The sequence below is a fragment of the Ptychodera flava genome (assembly GCF_041260155.1).
Source record: "Ptychodera flava strain L36383 chromosome 23 unlocalized genomic scaffold, AS_Pfla_20210202 Scaffold_24__1_contigs__length_23054250_pilon, whole genome shotgun sequence".
Lineage (NCBI taxonomy): Eukaryota > Metazoa > Hemichordata > Enteropneusta > Ptychoderidae > Ptychodera > Ptychodera flava.
Window position 1 is genome coordinate 16,079,450 of NW_027248278.1, and position 19,038 is coordinate 16,098,487.

The 19,038-nt window shown below is 36.5% G+C and overlaps 1 protein-coding gene and 1 long non-coding RNA gene across 2 annotated transcripts in view; one reads left to right on the forward strand and one right to left on the reverse strand.

Moving 5' to 3' along the window:
- Window positions 1-19,038, forward strand: part of LOC139124946 (uncharacterized) — a 477,972-nt gene that overhangs the window by 222,139 nt on the left and 236,795 nt on the right. The window lies entirely within an intron of this gene.
- The window catches only part of LOC139125090 (cilia- and flagella-associated protein 337-like), a 52,171-nt gene that overhangs the window by 9,021 nt on the left and 24,112 nt on the right, over window positions 1-19,038 (reverse strand). The window contains 16 exon segments of the mRNA XM_070691198.1: window positions 936-1,068; window positions 4,071-4,106; window positions 5,757-5,875; window positions 6,416-6,533; window positions 9,841-9,900; window positions 10,622-10,684; window positions 11,303-11,454; window positions 12,280-12,577; window positions 14,016-14,222; window positions 15,017-15,193; window positions 15,814-15,886; window positions 16,529-16,602; window positions 16,604-16,633; window positions 16,636-16,647; window positions 17,607-17,771; window positions 18,513-18,746. Of these exon segments, the coding sequence (XP_070547299.1) occupies window positions 936-1,068; window positions 4,071-4,106; window positions 5,757-5,875; window positions 6,416-6,533; window positions 9,841-9,900; window positions 10,622-10,684; window positions 11,303-11,454; window positions 12,280-12,577; window positions 14,016-14,222; window positions 15,017-15,193; window positions 15,814-15,886; window positions 16,529-16,602; window positions 16,604-16,633; window positions 16,636-16,647; window positions 17,607-17,771; window positions 18,513-18,746 (1,951 nt within the window).

Genomic DNA, 19,038 nt, shown 5'->3' on the forward strand with positions numbered 1-19,038 from the left:
TTACCTCAGGAAAAAATGCTGTCAATATTTTGAAGTTACGACACTCAAAGAAATACCACTACCTGTCAAGCAGTGTTTTGACTTATAGACAAACTGGCTGATGAAACAGTCGACTTTGGGATGGCAAAAGCTATTGATAATTAGTGCTTTGACAACGAAGCAAAGAACAGAGAATAGTGCTCACAAACAAACGCACAGCACCAGTGTCCAATAAGCTTCCAACACACAGTAGCCCACCCCGATCACTTCGCATTGCACAGTACTGCTCTGCTTGTAACACACATTTAAGTAATTTCTAGCAACTTTTCTACCAGCCTATTTAAACGGATATAATAAAACCAATGACATACATGCAGTTTTGTACATTCTATGATCAATTTCAATTATGGATGTTGTGAAAGCTGTAACCTATGAAGTTTTGCCATTTTACAAAGACTGAGGCATAAAATTTTTGTTTATGATTTCATCAATGAGCTTTAATTTCTTTTGCCGTCTTTACAGATGATACTTTGGAAGAAGAGTTGTGATATTTCTCATTCTTCTCTGCATGAAAGTTAATGATGTAGAGTTCAAATTGTAAAATTTCAACATTACTATTGTGTAGTAATTAGGGTTACCACTTATGTTGACTCATTTCATGGATGATGGACACACGTTGTAACAGATTTGAGATTTAGACAATGACTCACCACACACGGACAAAATCATGATATACAATTTAATTTGTTTACTGACACTTTTGCTAATAGTGTTAGATGCAGGTGTGAAATGTGATAGCTCAAATGACGTCACACAGTGAAGGGTCACATAACAATTTGGGGGTTCAACGTTCAAATGTGATGAGTGCAAAGGTCAGTTGTGCAAGGGTCAAATTTAAGCTATGGGATATATTGAAACTAGGCAAAGCACACACTTTAACAGAGGGACAGACCTACCTTCTGCAATGTTGGGAAGTCTTTCAACCTTGAAAGATGGGTCATCAGGGTCACTGAAATATTTGTGTGGGTTAACAACAAAGTCTGGTTTCTTTAAGTGTCCAACGTCATTCAGATCAGAAGTATCTAATGCCTGCAATCAAACAAAACATAAAGTGATTTCAACGCTAGTTTGTTGCAGCCTTATCGTGGTGCTGTAGACAGAGTGGTGCGATCAGCTGATGAAAAAATCTTGCTTGGTCTAACATGATAATTGCAAACCATGTAAGTACGGAAAAATATGGCAAAATTTACACAGCTTGCAAACACAATAAATTCTGCAGCAGAAAGCAAACCATCATTTTGTAAACATGGAAAGAGAAATGCATATGTTCCTGTTTTACAATACTTAAAGTTACCTTCATAAGGGAAAATATTTCAGACAAACAAAGATTCTTAATGGATGATATGATCTTGCTTATATAGTAGGTATCTTAAAAGTCTTAAACGTTTTTCAAATGTTTCTCAGGACAACTTTAATGATCAATAACAAAACAAGTTGGTGTAAAGGAAACAAGTCCCCTAACATGTACTCATATTTGACATTCAAAATGGCTGCCATCCCTATGTTAACTCTAACAGGAAAGTGAAATTTTTGATTTTGACAAACAGAAGTTAGTGAAATCTTCATGCATTCCACGGGAGAAGCATGCCAGCAAAATATCGTAAAACAGGAGAGTCCAAATATATGCTCCTGTCATACATTGTACTGTAAACATCCTGCCCAAAACTATAACATTTCTCTTTATTTTATATACAAATTTCCCCATCAACAATATTATACTCAAGAACAGTGGAGTTAGTTTTTTTTTTCATTTTTTCTCTGTTGACTTTACTTTCAAAATGTTAACTTTTTGCTTCTGTACATTACAGAAATATCGTAAAAAACATTCTCAGCGATATTCCAAGCACAAGTATCCTTAGGAGTAAAATGAGCAACTTTTTCTAAATTGTACAAAAGTAAGGTTAAACATGTGCTTGGAAAATAAGAAAAAAGGATGAATGACAATGACACAAATTATTTGTTGGCATGTTTTTAGAATGAAGTAACAGGACAAAGAACTGTTGCTGTATTCTGTCTTCAATTTCGGATTTCTATAATTAAATGTTCTCCCATTATTACGCACTAATAACAAATAAGAGGTTATTTTATATGATTCAGAAGTAAACACAAAAACAATTTAAACAATCAGAAACATCTACATCTACTAAACGTTAAAAAACTTTGACCACAAGCATTAGACTTACACTACATAGTTAAACAAGTTACAAAAAAGTTGTAGACTATCAGAACTTGACAAAACACTGAGATCCAAAGTTACACTGAATACAAGAGACCCAATTGCACATCACAGAAATATTGATTAGCTTAGAGCCCATTTACGAAAATTCATTTTTTTTTAGTATTGTTTCCATTTATCAACTACAGTTCTAAGTCCAGTTAACTTGACATACTTCGTACTTTGGTTTTTAGTCAGCACTGTTTGGTTTTTTTTTTGTGAAAAGTAGTACTTTTATTGGTGATTAGTGGATTCAAGTCCAGATGTGAATCACCTTGTCCATGATAACAATGTCATTATACACCTAGGTGTCATTAAACATCTGGGGCTTTGTCGACAAGTCAAATGCTGGATATTCAAGCATCCTTGAATGAAAAGACTACCAAACAATAGTTGATATATGGAACACAAATATAGTCAACTTAGCAACAAACTTTCAATGTTAGAGGCAATTGTATTTCTATGGAGGCATATCAAGTATACACACCATCAAAGAGTTTATTATACAACCATCTGCATCAACGGTAATGTAGAGTCAATGATACACACTTGTTTGACTAAGTTTAAAGTCAACCAACTTGTTCAGTTCACTTATTTAAGTTTCAGTGTTTTTTGTACATGTTTGGCAAAGATACTGACATGGGCAAACCATTGGGGATGCTTTGTTTGTTGTGGCTTCTGATCTAACAACCTCTTTGGTGCCAAAGCTTTGCCTTAACCTTCTGGTTTTCTATGGTGCTTCAGTTGGATCTCAACACAGAAAAACAGGTGATGCAATGGTTAATATCCTAAACCCTTTCACCCCCAGTTCCCTGTATACAGGTCCAACTTTACTATAGAAAACAATGGATTTGGGACAAACCATGGTGGTGAAAGGGGTTAAACAAACTTAGGCCATCAGTAATTGGAACTGCATGATTGCAGATGGTTGTAATAATAGTATGCACATGGTCAGAATATAACACGACAAACATTTATTAACAAATCATTCAGTAGACAAACTTTACTTGAGAAACCATAAAGGAGAGTTTCCCTGTGTTAATCTGTATAGTTTACCAGTTGGCAAATCAATTTGCATTTCCATACAACCAGATTACTTAGCAAGCATCTTGAAATTGTTGGATATATATATTAATGTAAGGCAAAGAGTCATCTATTGCTAAGTAACATCAATCAATAACATTTCACCATACTAGGTATGGTAGTCTGCTACAGCTTGGGCGAAGTCTTGATCACATCATGCCCACTTCTAGGATTCATGAACAGCTTCTCTTACAAATTTTGTTGAAGTTAGTAAGCAGTACCAGTATATACACTGTCAGGTGTATTTTTTTTTCTTAGGATTCATGGTGGATATAATGCGTAAAGCGAAGAGAATGTCATATAAGGTATAGGTACAGACAAATAAGTGACCCTGGGTAAAATATTTGTCCGGTTGGTATTGCTGCAGATAACCATGACCTGACTGTGTTTCCATGGTTCAGGTTGTCCACCACAGTACAGCACTTGCTAGTGTCAATGCTTAATTTGTGATAATGTTGCTATTACACTGAGTTTTCAGTAGATGACATCAGATAATGAATTTCACTACATTTGACTGACTAAATTCAGTGTAGTGTACAAAATTTGAAACTGTCCATTTGTTTCTAATAAACATGTCAGCAGAATTTGACATATCCATCAGTTCAAATGCTAAACTCTGCATATCATATCGGAAATTAAAAGATTCAACGATTCTTCGATTGCCATGCTGTTAGCAGACTACACAAACAAACAAACACAGATGACAGTGCAACACACAAACAAACAAACAAACCTGTGTCCATAACATTGGCTTGTATTTGTCCTGAAGCTTGTAAAAGAAAGGGAGGCAGCGGATTCAATTTGCATAGTGAGAAGCATTAGGAGGCAGTTAGGGATACCACGCAATGCACACCCTAGGAAAGTTAGGTGGCAGTATAACATAATGTTAGCCTAACACCTACTGTCATTGGATATGGATTGGTATGATTGTGATTATTTTGATGAATTTTCAAGCATTGCTTAGGCATGCTTTGTTAGTTTAGGATAAGAATTCTGGAAAATACATCAAGAGTTATTGCTTGTTGAGCTTCAACATATATATGAACTTTATCGACTTTAGACAATTTGCTCAAAAACAAAACAAAGCAAGGCCAGAAATATCCACAATACATTCAAGAGACACGTGTATCTGAGAATATCTTTTCATAATAATATGCTTAAAATGCATAAATGCGCAGGTGGATTTTCAGCTGCCTAAAATTCTAGAAGTGGCTCCAATAAGACAAAACTGTCCCAAATATTACCAACGTACAGATACATATGACCCTTGAACTATGTAGATAATTCGTAGAGAACATTACGGGCTATAATAAGGTATTTGAGTAAACATTATAGACTGCAACACATGCTGTGGTTAAGTTAAGCAAAATGGTTAGGATAAACTGACACAATTAAGTTAGGCAACATATTCAAGTTATCCTATCCAACATTTTGTAAGTTAGATAGATCCTTGCGCAAACACCATTTCTGAGCAATTTTTGCAACTATGCCAGTACACCATTTAAGCACCTTAGACACAATATTCACAACACACACAATACAAAAACATAGAACTACCATATAAACACACAAAGGTTAACAAATGAGTTTTACTATATCACAAAGACAGAGATATAAAATATTTTCAGGAATTTCTTTAAAGGGCCAGTAATGCTAACTTTTGATAATTTTTTCAATTTTTGTTTTTAATGTCAACCATAATTTCTTCTTCTACTCCCCAAAGCATGCTATACACAGTATTCAGCTTGTCAATTAACACCTTATATGTCTAAACTGCACTGTTTTTGTTGGAAAATGAGTTCTGGTCCAGACTAGAATTCAAATGTAAACAGTGCATTTTACACACATACCGGTAGACACTGTGTTGAGAACCTAAATAGTGTGTGTTTCAACGTTCTTTTGGGAGTAGAGTAAGACCTTGCAATTAATGTACAAAATAAAAATAATGAAATAATCACCAAAAGTTAGCATTCCTGGTCCTTTAAATTAGATAAAATGTTTTAAAAACCAGTATAAATTATGGCAGTGAATCAACAGCTACTGTACAACAGACTATGAGTATGACAATCTATTCAATATGTTTACAATAAATCTTTCAAGGCCGTAGTCGTATCATTAGAAAGTGTACAGATTTTGAAAAGTGTACAAAAAATTCAATCTTAATGTCAAATAAACATGCTTTTTCTGTGGCCACGCTAAGTGATGTTATTATTTCATATACAAGCTCTGAATTTTTTTTTCCCATTTGTATCCATTTGTGCAATGTAAAAATAATCAACATCATTGTAAAATCTGCTTTATTACAAGCAATATGAAACTATATTTGTTCTTAAAATGTCATGAGAGTCAAAAGTTTGAAGACGAAAGGAAATAACTGTTGCTTTTCACGGTGGACATACAGAGAAATGTTTAAACTCACAGCATATGGTCCAGCTGGTGGCTGTCCGGTCCTTTCCCAGTGTAAATACGGCAAATCCGGAATAGTACCGGGTTGCCGACGTTCTCTTTTAGTCACTCTGGTTTCCTTGTATTCAACACCTTCAGTATTGAAAAAAATTTTGAATTAGCTTAGGTTTAGTGTTCTACCGGTATGTGAAAAAGTAAAATCTCGTTCTAATAATTTGTGATCTATTCGTGTTGAATTTATTACATGCAGTCACCTATCTGGGGGTAAGCTCTCCTTACTATGTCTTTCCTTCAAAATACTGATGAAAATTTCTTCACCGTCTCAATGAGCTTCAAGACTTTAAATCAATGCTCGCTGCATTTATTGCTACGAATTTTATCATATATCAATATTTTCCACTATTCAAGACACAATTTTGAAACTAAAGCAGATATTTTTTTTTTCTTTTTTGTATTCAGACTCTGCTATTTTGACTTTTGTTCTAATTCTAATCACTATCGTTATCAGATTCATCATCGTTATCAAATTGTAGAACTCTGATCCTTCCACCCCTATATCCCTATATACAGTTTCAACCAAACCATTCAACTCAATGGGAATTGAACCAAAATTTTGCGGCAAAAGGGATGAATAATGATATGATCACTTGAAGCAGGAGTGTTATTACAAACCTAGTCTGGTTTCATCCCATGTGTTGATTTTATAACCAGGGTCATAATCACCGGGTTCCCAACCACTGTCTTCCGTGGTCAAACTGTCTTTATCAGATTCATCATTCTCATCCACATCCTAGGAAACAACAAAATAATTTCACATTACTGGTAACAATACGGTGATCCGGAATGAATTGTGCATGAATAATAGTCTGAAGCTTTTTGCATGCAGCTGCGGGGAGTGTCAATGTGAATCTGATTCTAAAAGGGATCTAATACTGTGTTACAATGTGAAGATCAAATTAAATCTTATGTGAGACTTGTAACTGACAACAATGAAATGCTCATTAGAACTGGTGCAAAATTTGAAGGCACAAACTTTGCTATACTGGTATGGCTGAAATCATGTTCAGAAAATATTTTTTAACAACAGTTGTCATATCTTTCATATAATCAGAAATCATGTGTATGCACTTGACCTTAGAATAATTGAAATTAAGGTTTGTCTTGCTATGCTACTTGTGCTTTTGTAACTAACCTTATGAGAAGCTGACTCTTCAAGGTCAAAGGTCAGATTGTAGGTGCTGATGAACTTATATGGCCCGTCTTAATATAATTAATGTGAAATTAGTTTGACCTATGCCATGCTGTTCGAAAGCTTTGTTAGAATATCTAATATGTATTTGGTGCATAACAAAAAATATGGTATGGGATAATAGCGATTCAAATTCTTTAGCAATTGGCAGATGTATGGCATATACTCTGTGAAAATACACAGATTCTGAAGAAAGGTCATGAACTTTACACTTTGACCTCTGATTGAATGAAAATCTGCCTTTTGATGTTGCATGGTCATGAATATTATATTTTTTCAGGGTTAAGGTATCTGCTAAAATTAAACAAAAATACATAATTTGCCGATAACTGTGGGTTAATAGGGATGCATTGGGTCAATAGAATCACATACAGGCTAGATTCTGAACTGATTCTGATAATGTCGCTGATCACCATAGCGTCTGACAAATTACGCCCATATCAAACCAAGTATACTCAAGGGACAAAAGACAGTGGGAAAATTTCTTGTATAATGTATGTATGATTCACTTTTTCAAACTATTAGAAGAGACAGTTCTGCTCATTAATGTTCTGTTGTTCTCCTTCAAATAAATAAATAAGTAATAAATAAATAAAAAACAAATAAATACATAAATAACAAGTCATCGTTGATGACACAGTCCCCACTTGTTAATGGGTACTTTGATTACAGGTCCTCAGAGAGGATAGAGGCCTCTTCATTAGGTCTGTGATAAAAATACTTTTGAATAAATTTGCTTGATACATGTCTGAGCTGTAGTTCAGGACATGAAAGAATCGTAATAAAATGGCCACATGGCGGCCTTATTGGATCCTATCACAGAACAAATCTATGTGCATATGTATGACAGACATCCAGCTCTATGGGTTTGCTCAGAATTAGATATATGCATAATTAATGAGGTACAGTATGAAGCATCATAAGGTCTCCCATCATACCATATATGAAGGGTGTACCACTTGTGGTTACTGAGTTATGGACAAATATGTATATTTGAGGTCAAAGGTCATCGAGGTCATGTGACATTTTGTCACAATAATTTATTGCTAAGTTATCCCTATATACAAAAAATCAGACCTCTAGCTCTATTGACTTGCTCAAAATTAGATATGCACATAACTAATGACGTACAATATGTGGCGTCATAAGGTGTCCCATCATACCATATATGAAGGGTGTAGCACTTGTGGTTACTGAGTTATGGACAAATATGTATATTTGAGGTCAAAGGTCACCGAGGTCACATGACATTTTGTCAAAAAAATTGCATTGCTAAGTTATCCCTATATACCAAAAATCAGACCTCTAGCTCTATTGGCTCGCTCAAAATTAGATATGCGCATAATTGATGAGGTACAATATGTGGCGTCATAAGCTGTCCCATCATACCATATATGAAGGGTGTAGCACTTGTGGTTACTGAGTTATGGACAAATATGTATATTTGAGGTCAAAGGTCACCAAGGTCACATGACATTTTGTCAAAAAAATTGTAGTGCTAAGTTATCCCTATATACCAAAAATCAGACCTCTAGCTCTATTGGCTCGCTCAAAATTAGATATGCGCATAATTAATGATGTACAATATGTGGCAGCATAAAGTGTCCCATCATACCATACATGAAGGGTGTAGCACTTGTGGTTACTGAGTTATGGACAAATATGTATATTTGAGGTCAAAGGTCACCAAGGTCACGTGACATTTTGTCAAAAAAATTTTATTGCTAAGTTATCCCTACATACCAAAAATCAGACCTCTAGCTCTATTGGCTTGCTCAAAATTAGATATGCGCATAATTAATGAGGTACAATATGTGGCGTCATAAGCTGTGCCATCATACCATATATGAAGGGTGTACCACTTGTGGTTCCTGAGTTATGGACAAATATGTATATTTGAGGTCAAAGGTCACCAAGGTCACGTGACATTTTGTCAAAATATCTGAGATATCTGCGTGAAAGGATGGACTCACGGATGGACTCATGGACGGACATGACCCAATCTATTAGCCCCCTGGACTTCATCCGTTGGGACTGAAAACTGTGTCACTGCATCCTTTTTGCAATATGAATACGATGAGAAACTAAATTTTTATTTTTCTCGGCCTTATACATCGAGTCTATGGACTGCCTTATACATGGGAGTCTATGGACTGCCTTATACATGGGAGTCTATGGACTGCCTTATACATGGGAGTCTATGGACTGCCTTATACATGGGAGTCTATGGACTGCCTTATACATGGGAGTCTATGGACACTGCCTTATACATGGGAGTCTATGGAGGTGAAAACTAAAAAGTCCTCTAACCACGGCCAAATTTGATCAGCATTGTGAAACAAATCGACGTGCATCTGTATGGGGTAGGGTACTATCCTTGTGCAAAGTTTGAAAGAAATTGACCTGGGCATCTCTGAGATATCTGCGTGAACGGACGGACGCACGGACGCACACACGCACGCACGGACGCACGCACGGACATGACCAACCTATAAATTCCCCCCGGACGGTGTCCGGGGGACTAAATCATAAATGCTACTGGGATTTTCAGTTTTTTGTCATAAGTTTGATATGAGTAGAATTTGTCAAATTAAAGGTACATTATTATCAGATTCAGAATCACCCTTGTGTGATTCTGTCGGTGCTGTGTAATTAGGATAACTGGGAATAAGTGAGAATGGTAGGCTGAGGCCAGCTAGGAAAGCTGGTGTGAGTGATTTTTTTACTGCTCTGTGGTAAGTGAATGATAATCAATGTTGTGCTGGGAAATGTCGGTGCAGCCAATGAGGTAGTAGTGCTTGGAAGGTTGTAAACCTTGCCCTTTGACCTTTGACAGCCAATGTAATACCTGCACACTGCCCGGTAATGACACATCAGTGATGTCATCTTGGGGAGACACTGATGGTGACTGATGATTGATACATGAGAAGTGATGTCACGGGAAAAAGAAGAGAATGAGACATTCACAAGAGAAATATTAGACATTAATTTGGAAGAATACACTCTGAAATAAAGACTGAAAGTCCTCAACAGAAAAGTAAAGTTCAGTTAGGCATGACGTACGTTATCTTACAGGGTCATCAAAGTTTAAATTTTGAATAAAATGGACAAAGAAGAGAATTTTTTTTGTGTCAGAAATATTAAGATATGTGATGTCATCAATGGGAGACACGAATGATGTCACATTAACATGTGATAATGACACATCATAGCAAAATGAGCAATGAGATGTATTACATTAATACACGATACACAGTAATACATAATTTTGAAAGACAGTTAAATTTTGCAGCAAATAGAAAGAAAAAATTCACTTTTTAAAATATTTAGAGGATATCATATGTGATGTTGTGATAGTAGTTAAATGATTTCTTTTGAAATAAGAAATATTTTCACAGAATTTAGATAGAATAATTTAAATGTTACAGGAAAACGTGACGGGAACATTGTTTGATCACTGACAGAAAATAGTGTAGATGTTTGAAAGCGGTAAACGCAAAATGAGGAAGGAAGTGAAAAACACCAAAACATCTGGAAATCATGAAACTGTGGGTGATGAATTGAGGTTGACAGAAATGGTTGTCAGAAACACAAACACCAGTAGATGGTTTGGATGAAAGTTTGTTTACCTCAGCCTCCTCTTCACTCTCTTCCTGTGGTGGTACATAGGGAAGTATCTTCCAATGGTCCTCCTGTCCATGTCAACAAATCACAGGGAATCAATCACATAAAATACACCAACAAACAAACAGAAAATAAATAAATAGACAAACAAATAAACATCAGTAACCTTTTATTCATCAATGTTTTAGATCGTACTACACTTATTAACCCTTCGAGTGCTGTATGGTAATTTTTTCCACCAAACTTTTAATGCAACATTTTACCAATTTCAATGAACTTTTCTTTAATTTTTTTGATGATTTTGGACCAAGTAGACATCATATTTCATCGGCTACAGTTTTTTATCAAATTTTTGGCAAACATTATGTGGTACACACATATTCCCTGCCACAGGAATCTTGGATTCTTCACTAGGTTTGCATATTTGTATTTAACATGTACAACAAATCTGATCTCAGAATATACAGAAATAACTAACACTACTGGAATACATTGACCTCTAAACACAACCTAATCATCCATCTTTATTGCTTAACCCTTTCACCACCATGGTTTGGCCCAAACCCATTGTTATCAATGGTGAGTGTGGACCTGTTTACAGCGAATAGTGGTGAACAGGTTAAATAAATAGATGGATGATCAGATCAGATGAGTACTTGTGCTTTTTTCCAGTCCGTTGAACTTACCTGACCAAATACACCGATATGGTTGCCATAGATATCCCACAATGCAACACTGCAGTCTGTGGATCCGGACACAATTAGTAGTCTGTCGTTTCTCATACAGAGGAGTAATGAGTTGATTGTATCTACGTGTGGTTGCCAGGTAGCAGTCATGGCTGTTCAAAATAATCAAATCAAATCTCTAGTTTGACTTTCTCAAAGATATATACTATAACCCCCTTTCACCACCATGGTTTGGCAAAAACCCATTGTGTTCAATGGTGTTTGTGGACCTGTTTACAGGAACATCGGGGTGAACAGCTTAAAAAGCTGAGCGAATTCAATTATTGATGCTGATTCAGAGATGTAAAGATTAAGTTGTTGAAAACAATCCTTTCACTCCCACTGCCTGTAAATGGTTTGATCCAAATTCAAAACAAATAACATATACTTAAAAGGTGTGATCATAAATGGGTCAATATCTACCAGTATTACTGGGTACAAACATGAAATTATACAAAAAATTAACTGCCATTGATTATGAACATAAAATATACAACATATCTGTGTTGACAACTCAATGCCATTTTTCTGTCAATCTTCTTACTATGTTGTAGGCATGGAAGCAATTTACCTTAAAAATCTGTCATCATATATTATATTTCTAAAACAAGCTTGTAACTCTAGTTACATGTGTAATTGAAAAGCTGTTTGGCAATCTAACGCACAAAATCTACACATCATTATTTGGTCTCTAGTATTCATTTTTGAAATACTTTTTCATGACATCTTTTGATTTCTTCATGACTTGAGAATAGACAAACTGAATCATGTTTTCTAATTAGTCATTGGAAAGTTAATTAATTAAAGTTAATTAATGATTACATTCTTTCATAAATTATATTACAAGATAAATATGAAATATGACCCTCACTTCTTGTAACACTTTAAAATCTATGGACAATGCAGTTTGAAATATTCCGATACTACAGAACACTTACGTGGAGGATCCACCAACATCTGTTCCGGCTGTCTCAGACAGTATTCCTGGATATTCCAGACTTTGACGTGCCCTTCCGTGTCTCCGGTCACTATGTAATGGTTTTGATCATCCGTGGCCATGATGATACTGCTGACTTGCTGATGGGCCACAAACTCCGCCAGGAGCTCGTTGTTGGCCGTGTTCCAGAATCGCACCCATCCGTTGCCGCCACAGGAGACGAGGTTAGCGCCATTGGCAGCTGAGTTGTTCTTTCTGGCTTCTAGAAATGCAACCCTAGTCACAGCATGGCCGTAGTCCTAATTATAGAAAAATACGCATGATGTTATTTCACCAGATCCATAACATTTCAGGATCAGAGATGATCAACAATGAGCAATTTCTTTTAATGTGTAACTCACTAGGCATTAAACAAGAAATATAGAAAATCATGAAATTTTCTAAAGAACAGTGATCCCAAACATTTCTATTTCATCCTCTGCAACAGAATGTTGTTATTTAAAATGGCTCTATTAATGGCCCACACCTTGACGATTTAGCCAGCGTATGCCAAAGAATGAAAAATTGGTGAATGCGCTGGGCGTACGTCAAATACGTTATGGGTAAGTTTTGTATAAGTTAAGACCATGCTCATCACACAAGACATCTTACACTAATATGCAGATAAGAATGGACAGTGAAATTGATCTAAATGTTGCCACACTTGTGTAATTGGTTTGTAAAGTTGTTCCAAAACTTGCCTCAGAAGTTGCGCTGACTGGGGTGAAAATCAAAGAGCTTTTATGGACCCATAATAAACACACACCAGGGAGTACACTTTGCAGTGCACTTCACATACACAGAATCATATTACATTTCTTATATACCGCTGCTCTGAGTTACATTGTATCACAGCCAAGTCAGAGTCTAGTTGTCATTAGACTCTTGTTGCCTTTGCATTGTATGAAGTTCTTTGGCAAAAAATCATGATCTACAGGAAAAGAGGTGTACATACGCCAGAAGCAGTAAGTGAGAAAGTTGTTGAAATGTACGGGGATAGAAAGTCAGGAAATCTTTACCCTACACACACAGACACTAATCAGTGTCTACTTTATTGCTTTATCTCAACAATTACAGCAGAAGCCTACTGTGAAACAACACTATCATCCGTCTGTTGTTGCCGCAACTCAACTAAAGTTACCGATACTGTAGTAAATTTTCGAACAACTTTACAAACAATTACACAAGTGTGATAACATTTAGATCAATTTCACTGTCCATCTTATCTGCATACGAATATAACAGACACGAAGCATAACAAGCCTGATCAACACTGATTCAAAGATTGTGTCTCGATGGTATAACCCATTGGACGTTCACCATATGCAAATTTCCCACCCAACAGGTGGGGCTACGGTTATATGGGTAAGATCAGCGCAAAATGCTCGATGTAGAATCTCTAGATGCATAAATGTCCTAGAACCACTCAGAACAAGTCATTGTCAATGACATAGTCCCCACTTGGTCGATGAATTTGGAAACAATTGATCAGAGTGATGATTATATTGGATTGTATCACAAAAACAAGGCAAGTGTATGTCATAGGGAGTAATCCTTGTAAGTAACCAAGTTTGAAAGAAATCACTCCAGGCATCTCTAAACAATTAGCGTGAATAGACGCATGGACATGAACAAATCTATGAGTCTCCCAAACTTTGTCCGTGGGAACTAATAAGGAAGACACATCTCTACACTGACCTCTTCATCATGTTCTGATATTCTAGTCACTTCTCTGGACAAGCCAACACTGGCCGGTGTAGCTCTGGTTGGGGCCTGTGACACCCTGCCAATGTACGGTGGTTGTACGACAGACACCCTCCCCTGGGTGGTGGGTCTACTACCCCTGCCTATCTGGGTAGACTGTTTGGAGCCAAGCTGTGGCTGGCCCTTGGCTGACTCAGCTCCCTGGAAATTGAAAGTAAAAAACATTCTTCTTTTCTGATTATCAGTTGAATAGTAGGTACAAGACCTGATCAGGTTTGTTCATGGTCAGAATGTTACCATTTGTCGCAAATTCGCATATGTCACAATGTCAAACAGGTCATGTCACAGGGTCAATATGTCACAAAGTCACGCCTGTCACAATATAAAGAATGTACTGTAATGGTGTCATAAATTGCACAGGTCACATGTCAGAATATCATACAGGTCACAATGTCACAGGAGGTCACAATGTCATGATATCACACATGTCACAGTGTCACCGGGTGTCACAATGTCATAGGTTGTCACAATGTCACAGGGTGTCACAATGTCACAGGGAGGTCACGATGTCAAAGAAGTTCTGTGACACTTGACATGACTTGTAGACTGACAGATCTTAGAAGTGTATGGGTAATCCGCCATTTCTTAGCCTAACCACAGTTAAAGGTGCATGTTGAATGTCACATCTCCAATAAAATCTTGTTGGAGCAAATTATGATGCATGGTTGTGTTTATTGACAGTATACTGGGACAAGAAGACCACCCACATGGGACAATAAGGCCACCCACATGACTTTCAAACTGCTTGATACTGCATGTTACTATGGTTACAAGACATGACAATTATTAAATTATACCAAACTTCATTTTCCATGATATGGGGGCCCACTGTGTTAGTTGTGGGCGATACTTAATTTCTCCAAGTTCATCATGGTAACCCATCCTGTGCCTTCAGGCTTAAACTTGCACACACACAACAAAAATCTGCTGCCTACCCGTGTTAGGCGAGCTTCCCCTCTGGATTTGAGACTCTTTCTGATAAATCTTTGTCTGAGATGTCTTGAAGCAACTTCTGAGTTGGTGTTCCAGATGACAATCTCACCGTCATAGCTGCCGGTAGCCAGGGTGTTGGGACCAATGAATGCAGCTGCCAAGATGTCATCTTGGTGTTCCTGAAAGCCAAAGATACAACCGGAATCAAAATGGATTTATTGATTTGACTTGTAAATCTGTGACTTGGTGGCCACAAATATTATTTCAATATATTATTCTATTGTCTGTGGATAGAGTATGGTAAAAATAATGATAATAATAACAATAATTTCAATATAAATAGTTATAAAACTAATGAATTATAAGATAGGGAAGGAGAAAAATGATAATTGATAACAACAACAAAATAAATTTCACATTGTATTGCATCACATTGCACATTACTTGATGTCTAAATATACACTAGTGATCTATAATTGAGGTTTATATATGGTATTTTTTAGGAATACCCCAAAATCTTATTTCAATATATAAACCCTACAAATCACCAGGGTAACTTGATTTATCTTAGCATTTATGTCTATTGCCAATTAATTTAGCGACATGCAAATTACTGATTTCACAAAACCACTTACTGAAGGAGAACCCATTATGGAACTACTACACAATTGGTAATAAGAATTATCATATTGCCCTGACTGACCTCCCTTCCATTCATTCTGATTGACAAAGAATGATCAATTGGCATACCTGACCTCCCTTCCATTCTGATTGGTCAAAGAATCATCATATGCCTTACCTGACCTCCCTTCCATTCTGATGGTTCAATGTGGAACTGTGTAAACTGTGTGTCACGAAACACTGTTATGTACCTGCAACAAATATCAAATACTTATAGTGTGCCTTGTCTGAATGAAGCAATCTGATTGGCAGAAGCAAATGTTTACATTTTAATCCAGAAGGCTTTGGCCCTGGCAGTGAAAAATATGCTAAAACTGAAAATCTATGCATTTAATCGGCTCTGGCTTGATAAAAAGTTTCATTTGCACAGTGAATGGAAAGTCTGCCTAATTTTGATATTCTGAGAGTTCAACAATCACTGTCTAAAGTCAATGTTTAATTTGTTATATTTAGACTTGAATAGCTCGATAAGCCTACTGAAGAAAAGCTTGTCCAAGATGCAATATAGTAAAAGAGCATCAGTTAACATCGCAGTCAGTGGGTTGTATTCGCAAAAAGCATGCAAGGAGAGTAATGGCCCCTGAACTTGCATGAGTATCCCCTTCCCTAATATTACATTTAAAATGATAACAGTGTCTAACAGTTAATTACCACATTTTCCTAATACCAAGGTTTAAAATGGTTCACTTGGGTATTTGGTAGTGAATGTAAGACCTAACCAGGTAAAACTGACATATTTAAAGTAATTATACAACCTACATATGATCCACAATGCATTGCAACAAAAAAGACAGCCAATCAGAGCACTGCACGTCTAATTAGCATATACTTACCTATCCCATCCCATGACCAGGATTATTCTCTTCAAAACCAGGATTTGACTGATTTCTGCCGAACTTCCTCTTCCAGGCATTCAATGTGTGATGACAATGTTCCGTTTAAAGTCCCACACCTGTCATAATATAAATTCATGAAGTACGGTATAACCCAACCATCCATAATTTGTATGATAATGCAAATGAGAAAAAATATCTTTGCGAAGTCACAATAAATGTAGAAAACAAAAGTTGAAGTGCGATGTGGGTCATTACAAGAGGTCACCAATTTCCCACTATTACTATGATTCAGTTTAAGAAATTTTTGTTTCAGACAGTTTCTCTAGTTGCTGGTCTGTTCAAATTATAAATATCTGACAGCAACTTTAAGATGAAAGCTTACTTTTGTTCTGAACAAAGTATATTTAATGTTTTGAACAACAATACATCCATCGTGTTGTAAATCAATGACATTTCAAGGTTCACAAGTTTTAAAGAGAACGTTTATTACTGGAATATGACCTTGAATTATATTTGTGATGTAACCACCACTTCATTTCATTGAGATCACCAAAATATATATTCTTGAGGTCAACATGAACCACCATACTAAAGTCTGAATTCCAATGCCTGTGGTGTTTTATGATTTGTAAAGCTCATCAACGTTTGCTGAAAGTGGCAGGAGGGGGATTGTTCATGGAAAATTTACTTCGCGAAATTTGCTGATGGACACCTGAAATCATTGGTCTGCAGAAGCTATGGGTTCAGCCTTTTTTTCACTCGGCAATGGTGCAATCTTATTTTTTGCGATGTTTTGGGTGATTCCATGTACAAGGAAAGGGGTGAAAAGGTTTGAAGCTCCACTGAAGGAAGCCCAGATCACATTTCAATGAGTTATTATCTCTTATCTCAAACTTTAACCCTTTCACAACAATGGTTTGGCCTAAACCTATTGTTATCAATGGTGAGTGTGGACCTGTTTATATGAAATTGGGGGTGAACAGGTTAGAGGAAAGCTACACCCCGTAAGCCTTTTGATAGATACTCTAAATGAACCCAGGGTCATTTTCAGAGTATTTATCGATTCCAAACTTACTTTGAGCGTTCCATCAGCGCTGCCTGTAAATAATCTCGTTTCGTTCTGGTCCAGGGCTAATGCTGTAATTTCTGCGTTGCCGTGACAATTCAAGAACTGCTTGAGTTTTTGTCCAGTGTCCAGCATCCACATGTACACAGTGGAGGCTGTACATGCACTGACAACCTGTAGATCAAATCAAATCATGTGAAATAAACTCATGTCATATCATATCATCTCATATTATAATACTGACACATTTTCACATACATTCAGATCAATTTTTGAATTTTATTTCCTAACAAAATTCAAATCTCAAGAACATGATTACATTAAAGCTTCACACAAATATTCCACTTTAAGTATTGAGATGTGTTTGGTATTGGCCATAGAGGGCGTTCTTGTCACATATTTTCTCTCTAAAGGACCAGAGATAACTCTACAAATGGCATCGAGCACAAACCCCCTCTATTTACCATTATTGAACTTCAAACAAACTTGAGGACGACATAAATAGCTGTTATAGATTGAGGGATGTTTAAAGCAGTGTAAAGATTTTTGACAAAGACTGTTCCAAACAGAACTGTACACATCTTACATGCAATGACTTTTGTTTGTCATTTGTATCTTGTTGTGATGATATTAATTTGGTGATCATTTGCATGTCAGGGCAGTAAAACTGACAAAAAACATTTCACCTTTAACCTTTAGATTTCTGATTTATTTCACCTTTGACCTTGTTTATTTCACCTTTGACCTGGTTTATTTCACCTTTAACCTCTAGATTTGTTTGTTCTGATTTATTGCCATGCCCCTGTGCTGTCCATGCAGCAACAAAATCAAACATAAAGCAACAGGGATTATTGAACCGCATACAGGGAATGCCACTTTGAGCCAAATTTTGACTCCAATGGCGAGTTTACTCACATGGTTGTATGTATGGCTGTAGACAACAGACGTCACTGGCTTGTCATGGCTGAGAATCCGATCCAGCACTTCCGGTTTCATCTCCATAACCGTCAGCTGATAGTTGAAAGTTGTAAATAAACGAGACTTCTCTTCATGGAAGAACAGACTGCTGTAGACATCCGGACCCTTTGGAAACATTCCAGCTAGCCTCTGTAGACACACCTGTAGTTGTACATCCCATATTCTCAGAACCTGCAGTAGAAAAGATATTGCAAAAATTCATGACAGAATTTGATCACATTTGGAGTCAAATAGTGTGTAATATAAGTACATGCCGTTTGGTGTTTATATATGTTAAGGGCATGAAGAAAGCAGTTTGTGTGTGTCAGGGGCAGTAAACGAGGCAATCTATGGAAAAGGTGTTCGCAGAAGATTTTTCTTCATGGTTGAGGAAAATTCATTCTCTGCTCTATAGGATTCCTGAAGTAAAGTTATGACATGGCATGGAGGATAACAATCATTCAAAGATGTGTTTGCCTAATAC